Source organism: Dermacentor albipictus, chromosome 1 (genome assembly GCF_038994185.2).
Source record: "Dermacentor albipictus isolate Rhodes 1998 colony chromosome 1, USDA_Dalb.pri_finalv2, whole genome shotgun sequence".
NCBI lineage: Eukaryota > Metazoa > Arthropoda > Arachnida > Ixodida > Ixodidae > Dermacentor > Dermacentor albipictus.
This window is the reverse complement of record NC_091821.1, coordinates 431,150,000-431,162,890: the sequence shown is the minus strand read 5'-3', so window position 1 is coordinate 431,162,890 and position 12,891 is coordinate 431,150,000. Positions and strand designations below refer to the sequence as shown.

The window sequence follows — 12,891 nt, the reverse complement described above, 5'->3', positions numbered from 1 at the left end:
GCAGTTTTCTTGCATTTGAGCATAATATACACACCCACAGAACAGCACGATTTACGGCCGGCATAACAACGGGGGAGCCAGTTAGATGTTTGGCCCGAGTACCTCGCCATTGGCTCAAGCATCGACAAGACTTTCACAGAAAACGATAGTCATTAGAATAAACTGTTGTCTTAATATAATCTTTTGCAACAAGCGATGGCCAGTGTCAAACCTCTTAGGTGAACTAGAGCTCCGGTGCAAGCCACGCTCGGGTCTGAGCCCACCTGTGGCCGCTGCTACAGCACACGCGAGATGGCTCGACTGCATCAAGCGCTTTGCTGTTTGGACACCGCGAATAGCATCCTCTCTTCTTTTCTGTGTAAACTGATTCGATGTGAAATAAAGCATTATCAAAACAATATCAAAACTTCACGATAGTGCTATATGCAGCGGCTCTGAAGCTAAGCCGATCTCTTGTAACTAATAGTCCATTATAGCCAGGTCTGTTAAAGCTGAATTTGTTGCATTGATACTATAGGCAGAGAAAACTGAGTGAGAAGAATGGTATGTTATATCCAAAAGTATGTTGTATGCAGATCCATTGTAATGTGCATGGACTGTATTTAAAAACTGCTGGCTTTGCTGTGGGTCATTGTGCTGGAGGCGATAGACAATGCAGCTGAGTCCACTTGATACAAAGTTCATTGCACAGAAGTTGTTTGGATCGGGCTGTTGAACAGAAGTTAAGCAGATATTATTACGAAGATGGTAGACATTGTCCTTAAGGGGGGACACTGCAATTGGAAGTGGTCAAATTGTCAAAATTTATGATTTTCAGATTTGTTTTCGTCATCCATGGGCCTTTGTTTATTGTGTTGAAATATTATAACAACGTGGTAGAAATAGGGAAAACGGCACTTTCCTAGACTGCTGTTATCAAAAATTACAGAAAGAAATCGGGCTTCGGAAGGCACCGTTACACCACGGATCGCTCGGCTATTCGTTGACACAGTGCTGTCACCTTGGCATCACAAAGAGGAGAGCCGCAGCGATGTATTTGTCTACTGAAAAATAAACCAGCAAACACAAGCGAAAAAAAAGAAAAAAAGGCAAAGACCGCATTACACTCGTATCGACTGTTGTAGATTTGGATTGCTGACGAGCCTTTCACGTGCATTTGTGCAGAAGCAAGCTGCGTGTTCCAATCAATGTGATTTAACGATCGGGGCACACACGTGTTCTGTGACAAGCCCCAAAGGAAGCACGTTCTGAAACGGCCCACACGAATGGAAGATCGCAGAAGCGGATGCCGCCGACCTTGTCGACGAGGCACGACCGGCGCATGTGGGTGACCGGGAAAGCGCATCCACGTACAGTCATGACAGCAACGTGACATCAGCGAGGGCAGAAGTTTTCGCGTTTTGAATGTGCTGTCATCTACCTCTGCACAACACATCAAAAAGGCAACTAAAGGGCATAAAACTGCTGCAAGGAAGCAAAAAGCTACATCAAAATGTAAAGAAAATGCATTCGGACAGGCAAAGGACTATGTCCCAGGCGAGTTTTAGGTGCTTAAAGATTTTAAATGTTTACAGCAAATGAAACCTTGAGCTCTGTTTTCTCAGCTTTCATTTTTTGTGCAGTTGCTTTCAGTCATCCCAATGCGATTTCACTACGAATGAATACAAAATCATTGCCTTTTGCACTTACAGCCTGAAATATTGATGAGTGCACTAAAGCTGTCCTTTTTTATCTGCACTTCATAAAAAAAAAATTATAATGGGTTTTTTGCAAGTCGTTTGTAAGACAATGGGCATAGAAAAGTTCAAAAAAACTTTTTATGCTTATTTTGGCATTTTAAAAAATACACCAATATCTTTATTGCACAGAATGGGCCTTTCTGGACATGCTGATGTGAAAATCTTGGTGAACTTATGTTTAATTAATAAATTTGGGGATGACCATTAGAAGCTGTTAAGTGTTGTTGCTTGAAAACTATGATATCACAAAACTGATTTCAATTATAATATCAGCATAACAAATCGTACCTGCATGCCAAATGTCGTCAATTTATTTCCTTAAATAAAAAAAAATTGCCATGTTCCTCCTTAAGTAAGTCTTTTAGCTTAAGGAATCGGATGATGGGAAAGTTTCTGCTAGAAACATCGCTTTCAGGGTGGCTGTTTTTATCTTGCACAGTTCCCTGGCAAAAAGCTTATTTTCAGTAGGGGCGTCATGTGACAATCTTTGAAGCCTAGAGAGCACCATAGCAGTCAATCATGCCATTTGATATGCAAGGTGCTGGTTTCTAGCCCCGTTGTACAAGTCATATAATCAGGTTCCCTATATTTGCCTGTTGTGCAGCTGCAAATAAACTTCATCAGCCAGCGCTGCCAAAACCTACAATGACGGAGTTCGTACATCTCTGAAATCCTTGAAAACTTTTGAATTTGTAAAAACTGATTCAAGTGTGCTTAAAACTCTGAAGAAACTCTTTGCCGTCCTTCATGCCTCTTGAATTCCTTGAACAGCGGGATTAGGGGGCACACACGAACATTGTCACAAATTCTGCAAAGGGGCTATGTCATTAACACTGTCTCTCGGGAAACAGTGCTAGATATTTTCATTGGGAGTCTCTCTAAATGATTGTAATGTGGCATTTCCACGGTAACGAAAGACAGGCTTGTTTAAATCGCCTTTGCCCTTGGGAGCTGGCCAGATAAAACAACCAAGCTGTGTCCTGTTTTTGTGGGTGCGTTTTGTTGCTAATTTGTTCACACCGAAGCCATCATGGCTTCATTTTCAAGTCCTACTCTCAATATGCCTGGCAGAAAGCAAGTTTCAGCCATTGGCTTTTTAATACAACAAATATCTTAATTTGGCGGAAGTTGGACACTGCTAAGAACAATGCCAGAAGGCAGCCGAGATCATTACAATGGGAAAATAAACTTATAAAATGAGACCTGAAAAAGCTTGAAGCATGCATCCAACTTCAAAGCCGCTGAGCTGCTAAGATCTCATCATTTTTTCAGTCTTTGTGTACAAATTAGGTTTGTTTCCCCCTCCTTGAATTTAGGCCTTCAGCATCTTTGAAATCCTTGCATTGTCCTTGAATTTTGAGTCTAATGTGCTGTACGAACCCTGCATGAGTCAAATCTTGGCTCAAAAAGTCTTGAATGGGTCTGCATGCAGGTTGTCTACCAACTGGAAAAACAGGGAATTCTCGGGCATTTTGAATAGTCTGGAAATACTCGGGGAAAAATTCAGAGAATTCGTGTTTCTATCAGGGAAAATTAGCTGTAAAATTACTGAAAGGGAACAAAAGTTGTGCTAATGCTGGCTCTAGTAACAGAGAGGAATCTTTACGAATCGTCCTTGATGCTGTATTGTCGGCTGGACGAGTTGCCAGTGTGCAGTCAACAACCGACTTTCCATACGCACAATTTTCTGGACATGCCTGATAATTCAGACAGCTTCACGGCACCACCACGTATCCTGATTTTCGCCCCAAATCTCATTAAAAAACCTGTGGCCATTACATGAGGGTATACGGTATTTTATTTGCTGTGCATTTTTCTAACCCCTCTCTTCTGTTTTCTTCTTGAATAAAATAGTTGCTGCTCCTAACTATTCAAGCTGGATTAAGTCGTTTATTTTTTAACATGCTTACTAGAGAAGCATCAGGTGACATTGTATCAGCCCATCTTCACATAAGGCAAAGTTCTGTGTCACTCAGGGAATCTTGCAAAGGCACTCAGGGAAACCTGGAAAGCTTTGGGAATTTGGTAATGTCAACTTGGTAGACACCCTGGCACAGTGCTTTTTCTGTGATTCAGTGAGCTGTAGATTTTCGAGTGAGGAGAGCTAAGGATAAGAGGAACTTTACTCATCGAGTTTGACTGTCTTATGTCATGGTTTTCCTTTATCGTGGTTAAAAAAAAAATGCATTTGGAAACGAGCTTTCTAGACAACTCGCCTGTGTTTGTCTTGTTCATTGCAGACGGTGCAGTTTTACTTTCCTTCGTGTGGCCCTATTCCACCACCAGTGATCATGGTGCAGAATGTGTCCTTCCGGTACAGCGACGACGGGGTGAGCATCTTTTGACATTCCATTCTCTTGAGGTGTTCCAACTGATCAAATGAACCTGTATTACTACTTGTATGCCATGACAAGTATGCACTGACGCAGCCTCTTTACATAATGTTTGGCTTGATTGTCGTGTTCTTGTTTTGAGAAAGTCGCGGCGTAAGCGGACTGAAAGCTCCAGGTGAGGTGAAGCAGTTGTCTGCAGTGCCTGTGTACATTTCTGTTGGTGTGGGAAGGACGAAAGCTCATTGAAACAATTGTGTGCAGCAAGTGCAAAGCATTTCGTAGACAATGTACATGTTTCTGCTCTACATTACGCACAATACCCGCGGGGTAACGTGAGGACAAGACCAATACACCGCTATGTGCCACGATGGTACTCCCTGTCTAAACACCTGTCTAAACATCAAATGAGTTTTTCTCATTTCGATGTTTTCACACGCGACACTCGGTCTTGCAGGACTTTTCTCCATGATGTTGTTGAGTGACAATAATTAGTTTGGTATTAGTGTATTCATGTTGAAATTATGTAGGGGGTGATGCTACCTCTGTTACTCAAGCATCGTTTTCATTTATTTCATTTATTTATTTACTTACATACCTACAGTGCCCAATGTTGGGCATTATAGTAGGGGGAAGGAATATACAAATGATGGAAATACAGATGATTGATGTTACAAAACGATGCATCTAATACACAATACAACAAAATATTGATATTGAAAACACAGTACTTAACACAACATTACACCTAAGGTTATTATGAAATACAATATGTATACTTTAGTACATAGTACAGTGCAATGATATTATTAATAATTATTATAATAGAGTAATGGAAAAAAAAGGACAGCAAGTAAAGCAAAAAGTCCGAAGCAAAACTCATTTTAGAACTAAAGATATAAATGTTTCGACAACAAAGTTTCGAACACAGATGGCGTTGCTGTGACAATTTCGAGCGGCAGTTTACTCCAATCATGTACAGCTTTTGGAAAGGAGGAATGCTTGTATAGGTAAATTACAATCAAAAATAATTAGTGAAAATAAGAAATATGCACAGTAAATGTTGGTCTGCTTTCTTTAATTAGAGTGCTTTTAAACAAATAAAAATAGCATCACCCCATAGAGCAAGTCTTTGGCATCAGTGTCATACACTTACTTTATGCATTTAGCAATGCGAAATTCCCAAAAGGCCCCATAAGAAGTACCCATTGTTTATTTTCAGACTTCAATACTTTCTGAACCAGAGTAGCTATCAAAAAGCTAATTACAGATATAAAATCGGCATGAAAAAAAGATAGAAACAGTGAAGTTTATTTCAGATTGAACCAAAAATAAAGAGACAATTCAGAACCCACAACCCCCTTAACCGTTCCGCTCACTGAAAGGAGGCAACATTGTGGAGCCTACGCAGACATCAGGGTACCGTGTCTGCTCTGGGTAATGAGACGAGAATGTGCACACAAGCGCTAACAACTTTTTGCCATTTAAAATGTCCGGTCTTTTACCATTGTTTTGGCGGCATGATGCAAATTGTTCACCACACAGGCCAGTCGTAACAGGCACAAAATTGAGTGCATCAGGCACATCAAGCACCTGCACTGCTTTGCAAATTTGTCTATAGTTGCCTGGTCCAGGTAGGTTGTGCATGATTTAGGACCGGTGGCGTTTGTGCAGCCCTGGATTTACAAGGATCTCGAGTTTGGCATTGACCTGGACACGAGAGTGGCCCTGGTAGGACCCAATGGAGCCGGCAAATCAACCCTGCTCAAGCTCCTCTGTGGAGAGGTGAGTCACAAGCTTGACATTCATTCAAGTTCGTAGGTTTTCACTGTGAAATGAGGATAGCACGATACGCAGTGATGATGAAAACGCTTTTGACGTTTTCTTTCGCCACCCCGATCTGTTGTGCTACCCACATTTCATAATGAGTCGGCAAGTCTTTCTATATTGACGCCAGTCACCATTTTACAAGCCACTGTCACCTTCAACACTCCTCACCTCCGCTGTACACAAGACACAAGCTGTCTGCATGCTAATAGCAGAAGACAGCCTGCCATTCACATATTCTCAAGGGGACTGGCATATATAGCAGAGAGGCGACAAATGAAAGTCAGATGGAAAGTGTTGTGCCCGCACACTAAGCGGCAGTGCTGACAGTGTAATTTGCGGTTGTCAGTTTGAATGGCAGACAGAACAATCGGCGATTGTCACAATTTACAAGATTCATGACTCCCATTGCCCACACAAAGGGCCTGTAGTGCTAGCTACAGCACAAGTGACACGTAATACTCATGACATAATTCGATCAAGCAAGCATGGTTCACACAGATGTGAAAGAATATCATTGATGCTTGCACAGTTGCCGGTGAATTTTTTGGACTCGAAAACTTTGGACTTGGATATTCCGGACATCATAAATGCACTGTCAGGGTTCCCATAGAGCTAATGCATTTTCGTGACCGATTCTTCTGACAAATTTAGGCCCCAAAGTTCGATTTTCCAGACTGAATCGCTCGTTCCGAGCCGCGCTACCCAATTCTTTTGGGTGCTGCCATCTACAGTCGAACCTCGATACAGTCGCCGACCGTTTATTCGGACCTCACGGGGACTGCGAAAATGTCCGAATAAACAGGTGTCCAAAAAAGCAGATTAAGAAAAAAAAAATGAAAACCTTTATTTCCACGCACTTATTCGGGCTCGGCAGTAGGCTTGAAGAAATCGTGAATGCGCCGTTGCACGCCATTCCGTTTACGCGCAATCAGATAAGCCTGATCTCGGAGAGGGTCGTACGATCCCTATAGGTGGCTGAAAGCACAGTCACTGCTTGTACACGCTCCACATGCGACGGCAGCGTAGCACATGGTGCGTTCATCTTCCGACTCGAGAGTCATCGTCCAGCGGTGCAGCAGAAATCTGACGAATGATCTCGCCGTCGTCGAGTTCTGCGCACGTCAGTACAGCAGTGTCGGCACCTGTGAAACTGTCAAATGAGACGGTGTCCGGAGTCGCAATGCAACCACTGCGCAGGTCTCGGCAGAACATTTTCCGCGTCAGTAGGGAGCACATCGGAAGGCGACAAATCTTAGGCCTCCCGGCACCCGCTTGCCAGCATTCCCCAGCGCAGTCTGTGCGCACACTGTCGGCGCCATTAGACACTTGACGGGATGTTTCCGTATGCCGCGTTGGATCACCGAAACCTCGACACAGCGCACAGAGCAAACACCACCGTGCCGACACCAGTCGCAAAAACGAAAAACGCGGCCTGCTCGCAGCGTCGTGCGCGAAGAAACAAATCAGCTGCTGGATTGTCTTGACATGGCTTACTAAGCTGAAACCGGAACTGCTGTAGAGCCACTCTATCGAACCAGTACAAACGATGATGATGAGCGGGGATATCCACTAGCGCCACTTCGTGGGGCAGCAAGGAGGCTCCGTTCAAAACAAAAATGGCGTTCAGCAAGTCGAACCATGCGCTGATCAGAGTCGGTGCATAGTGCTCTCGATCGAGTTGGCTCAAGGAGTGTCCGAAAAATCAGACGAGAGATTGCAAGGTGTCCGAACTTTCGGCAGTTGTTATACATTATGGTCTATGGGGAGAATGGCGGTGCCGCGAAGCTCACCGAATAATCGGGCATGTCCAAATTTTCGGAGTCCGGAAAATCGGTCGGCGACTGTATATCGAACAGCGCGGTGATCGCAAAATAGTTCGATATAGCCAGAATTCTATATATAAAATCATGTAGAAAACGCGTCAAAAACTAGCGCAAATCAATCAATGAACCAATCGTGGCGCAATAGATACTCATATGAAGCTTCAAACAAAGTATTTATTTAGTTCGCTGAAAGTACTGAAGCAGAGTAGCCTGCTTCATATTGGCAACCGCGTGCTTGACCACGGCGTCCTCAACATAGTCCAAACGGTCCACAAGAGACAGTCCAGTGCCTTCTATTGCGCCGCAGTAGCGGCGTACAACGGCCAAAGCAGCTACAGCCTCAGTTGCAGTCGGGAGCGGGGCAACATCAGCGCTTGCTGGATCAGCCTCGGCAGCGTCTTCGTTTGGCCGCTCAGCAGTCACTTCTGCCGCGATCTCCACGTCTGTTAACTCCGCCACTGTTCCGGTGCTGTCGTCACCGCCAACGAAGTCCTCAATGCACATGCTGTGTGGCTCAGCACCGACATAGCGCTCCAACTGGCTCCACGGCTGCCTCGACCACGTGCGCACGGCGGGGGCACGCCTCGCCATGCGCGCGTTATCGAGGTGGTTTGCCCCGGCGTGCGCGCTTAGGTGCGCGCGTGATCGAGGCGGCCGTGCTGGCTCCAAGCCGCCGCGTGTATACGCCGCTACGTTCAAATGGCGCCCTCGGCGCAACCGATGTGGGAGCTGTCGTACGCAGCAGTCTGGAACGCCCATCGCGCCGCCGCTATCTTCGAGAGTGTTGCGGGAAAGCTCGCCTCCTGTCAACAGAGCGCACTTGATCTGGGGCGGCGGAGTTCAATATATCCATTTTACATCCGGCCCCGTTCAAAATAAAGAATTAAAAATGCATGCGATTTTCCATGTGATATAGAAATTGTTCGATATATGCAATAATTCGATATATCCGTGTTCAATATATCGAGGTTTGACTGTATTTCCCACTAGCTTGGCCAGGCTTGACTTCCAGTGGCCCACTCTATAACCTCCAATATTGGGACGCGCACGCTTTCAATAGAGAGCATGCAACGTCATCCAGTCTCGGTCATGCCCGCTCTTCTTTGGCTAACAAAATGCCACTCTTAGCCTAATGTGTTTCATTTTTCTCGCTGAACGAGTTTTTCAGGCTGTTCGATTTTTCTGACTATTTTTCGGTCTCCGCGAGGTGAGGAAAATCGGTTGACGGCTGCAACATGAGCAATATGTTCTTGTATGGTGCATGTAGCTCTCTAAAGTGCATGGGTTTTGCAGTTTTCCACCATAACTTTACAATTTCAATATGAATAACTGCAGAGAGGCTTCAGCTGGTTTTAAACATCTTTATATATGTGCTCATATTTCTTGTGTACTGTGTTCTACTTCTGCATAGTGTCCTACCTTTGCTTTTGGAAAAGTGCACTTACGAAGCTCTGCAAAAGATTTGCTCAACAGGACTTTCTAGCCACATTGGTCATGTAGTGGTGTTTCCTGCTGCACTTTCATCTCGACCTTTCTGACGTGAGCTTATTGCAATGATTGTGCAGCGCAAGGGTTCCCTGGTGTTCTTCTAAAACCTAGAAAGAGCATTGGCTTTGATGCTGCTTTTTCTTCCACACAGCTTGTGCCTAACGATGGCTTGATCCGGACACATTCGCACCTAAAGATTGCTCGATACCATCAGGTAAGAAGGATTTCTTTTTTGTCTGTGTGCTGGGACCCGTATCATGCATAACAGGCAGCACTGTAAAAAGGCTTCTACTGCTCGCATTTGTGACCAAAAAATAGTGCATCACATTGAGAGACACAGATATGTGTCATGCATTTGGTGTAAGATTGTCTCGTACAATTATGCAGCAAAACGTGACGCAATTATTATGTGGAGAGCGCTCTAGGTCTGGACCTACTTGTCACTGAATGAGCAGAGTGGCATAATTGTGTTGTCAGCAGCCATACCACACTGCTCGCACTCACCATCAAAATATGGTGCGTGACATCTGAGCAACACAAATGTGAGAGTTGATGTATCCTTATTGTCCGTAAGCTATAGCTGTATTGCATGAAGTGGTTATTTCGTTAAAAAAAAACGTTGCCGGTCAAATACAACTTCACTGTGAAATGCATGGAGTGAGACATATATGACCTCACTTCTTGCGTAGCTTTAAAAGTCCCAGCCCATGTCACTTAGCTTACAAGGTGCCGAATTTCAGATGTTGCGAACTGCTTTTTGTGCTGCGTTGGATGAGAACAGCTATCCACTGGCTGTTGTCAGGCCGGCAGAGCGGCCATGCCGATGCACCGGTTGCATGACCTGGTGACCCAAGCCTCCCTTGACTCCTCGCACTCCCCCCCCCCCCCCTGCCTGCCCCCCCCCCCAATTTAAAAAACTTTTGATTTGTTATTTTGCAAAGCTTTGTTTACATTTCCTTTACATCTCTATGCAATCCTTGGCTTTCTTTAGCTGTATCGTGCAGCTTGTTGGCCATTTTCAAATGCCTTGCAACTTACCAGAAGCCAGCAATTACCGTATTTACTTGCATAATGATCGCACTTGCGTAATCACACCCCTGAATTTTGACGTCAAAATTCGATTCTTTTTTTCTTTCCCGTGTAATGATTGCACCCCAAACTTGCCACAGCTATGTCGTGTGCCAAGTCTAGCTAATAATGATTGCGCTTACCATCTGTAGAATGCTACGCAAACGACTCTTCAGACATACCAAGCGGTCTGCACGCACCAAACATTCTTATTAAGCAGATGCCCCGTTTAATTCCTTTCATTACTTTCCATACCTCCATGAAAAAAAAAGCGACAACCAAACTTGCCTTGGCTTTATTATTTGTGGGCCCTATAATGGTTGTGGTCAACAGCAAAACAGGCGCCTTTAAATTCTTCTCGTCTGCACTAGTGGACACGCAACAAATTGCGAGCAGCAACGATAGTAGCCACGTTTACACTGATATGTTAGAAGTGTATCCTATTAATACGCCGACGCTTGTAACACATCTAAGAATTCGCTTACCCTTAGCGGAAATGTGCCGTATTAGGATAGTAGTCAAGAAAAATGCCGCAGTTTCCGCAGCATACCTACCGTGTGTTTCTATGTCACTGGCAGCTAAGCACGCCCATCTCTGTTTGTCCCCTCAAAGTGGATATGGTGACGTTATTGCCGCAGACTTGCCGATGTTAACAATATTATTCATTACTGATACAGAAGAAACTGTTTCAATGCGCGTAATGTACTCGCAAAAAGAAAAAAAAAATCGCGTTCGGCTTGCTCCACTGGTCGCCATTTTTGTTTTGGTGTCCTCGCACTGTTACAGCGGCAGCCGCCTGTTTGCTGACCTGTTGTCATCCCACAGCAAATGCAGGATGAAAAATATTTTTTTCTTTTCGTGGGAAATCTAACACGCATAATGATCGCACCCCTGAATATGCAGCAGTTATTTTGACAAAAACGTTCTATCATTATACGAGTAGATATGATACATGTGACCCAGTCTTGCCCTGTCAGCAAGATAAACAGAATTTGCGTCTGTAGGTAGTCTTATCTCCGTATTCCACTCCTTCCATCGTTTTCGGCACCTGATAATTCGTACGTTTTCTACCTTTGAACCCGTCAGATCGCACTATACACAGCACCTTTACTGCCAGATAGAAGAGGAAATTGATCCCTTATCTTGTTTTAATTGTGTCTTTATCACCACCGGGCAGCAGCTAGGATGCAGCAACAAAACTCGAGATAACCAGGCAGTTATTGAAATGTCAGCTTTCGAACACTCGAGTACATAGCTCACTGCCTCCAAGATATGCTCAAAACAAGCATGCCAGTGATTCAAATCTGTGTTGGCGAATGGGAGTGCTCCCTCCACGAGCCATGTGACCGCAGTAACAAGTTACTATGGTATTGTCAGTAAACTTGTGGTTCACATTTACCTGGTTGTTGATTTTCTATCAACCCTAGTGCTTTCTGTACCAGACTTGTACATGTGTGTGTGTGTGACATTATTCTCTATACCTGTGCAGCACCTGTCAGAGCAACTGAACCTGAACATGTCTGCTCTGGAGTACATGATGTCCAGCTTTCCAGAGGTTAAGGAGAAAGAAGAGATGCGCAAGATCATCGGCCGCTATGGCCTCACTGGAAGGCAGCAGGTCGGTGAGGCTGAATAATTTTGTGAAGTGTGTCGGAGGAAGGGAGAGACGGGTGGGCAGTAATGGACCTGTGCTGTTGTTAAAAAATAGTGGCAATACAAATAAACGGTAATAAAGGATAAAGATAATTTCACTACTAGAATAGTAGTGAAATAGTTTACGGAACACAAGTAGTACATGAAGCAAGAGTTAAGGGGGGACATGGGTTGTGGCGATTATTTCCTGCATCTTATGGCCAAATCTGATGAAAATGCACAAGCTTACTTAGTTTTTCGTGCTGATTTCAAATATGCAATGATTTTTCTTGTAGGTTCATTAGTTCAGGAGATTGACCGTGCTGCCATTCTATTGTTTCCGGAGACAATGAAAAAAAAACGGCTCTGCAGAAAGTGAATATTATTGCATAGCTAGATACTATAATGTGCAATAACTGCAATGCTGCAAAAAGTTTTCAAATCAAATTTTAATTAGCCATTCTGGGGGTGATCAAAATTCTTTCCTTGACCTAAGGCTACCACACCAAAAGAAAATTCATAAAATGGAAATATACATATGCACAAATTTGAAATTCTGCTCTCAGCACTTTTTAATATGTAGATTAGGCTTTCTGCTAAAGAAAGAATTAGCGCTCTAGCTGTTCTTGATCATGAGCTATCACTCCGACAGTCTAGTGAAGTGAGCCAAAAACATGTTTTGAGATAAGTGAGAAAACGTGCAAAACCCTACTTTATTTACAAATTTACAGCTGGAACAGCTCAGTAGGCACCAGGCATGTAGTCCTCCTGACTCCCAGCCCCTGTGTGCCGCTTTTTTAGGGACTGGCACAAATTTTCTCATGCTTTGCACTTCTTGGCTGATGCTGCCATTTGACGCCTATCTTTCTCGGCCATGAGGGTGCGACTTTGCCCGCTCGCATTTAGACATAGTTCTTTCATTATGGCCTTTGAGGCCCTTTCCTTTGCACACAACGATGTTCCCAGTATGACCCACGTTCA

At 44.1% G+C, this 12,891-nt stretch overlaps 1 protein-coding gene across 1 annotated transcript in view; it reads left to right on the top strand.

Annotated features, from left to right (window-relative positions):
* LOC135908521 (ATP-binding cassette sub-family F member 2) overlaps nucleotides 1-12,891 on the top strand; it is a 37,845-nt gene that overhangs the window by 20,326 nt on the left and 4,628 nt on the right. The window contains exons 10-13 of the mRNA XM_065440327.1: nucleotides 3,980-4,069; nucleotides 5,744-5,854; nucleotides 9,362-9,424; nucleotides 11,768-11,896. Coding sequence (XP_065296399.1) covers nucleotides 3,980-4,069; nucleotides 5,744-5,854; nucleotides 9,362-9,424; nucleotides 11,768-11,896 — 393 coding nt within the window. The remainder of the gene's footprint in view (nucleotides 1-3,979; nucleotides 4,070-5,743; nucleotides 5,855-9,361; nucleotides 9,425-11,767; nucleotides 11,897-12,891) is intronic.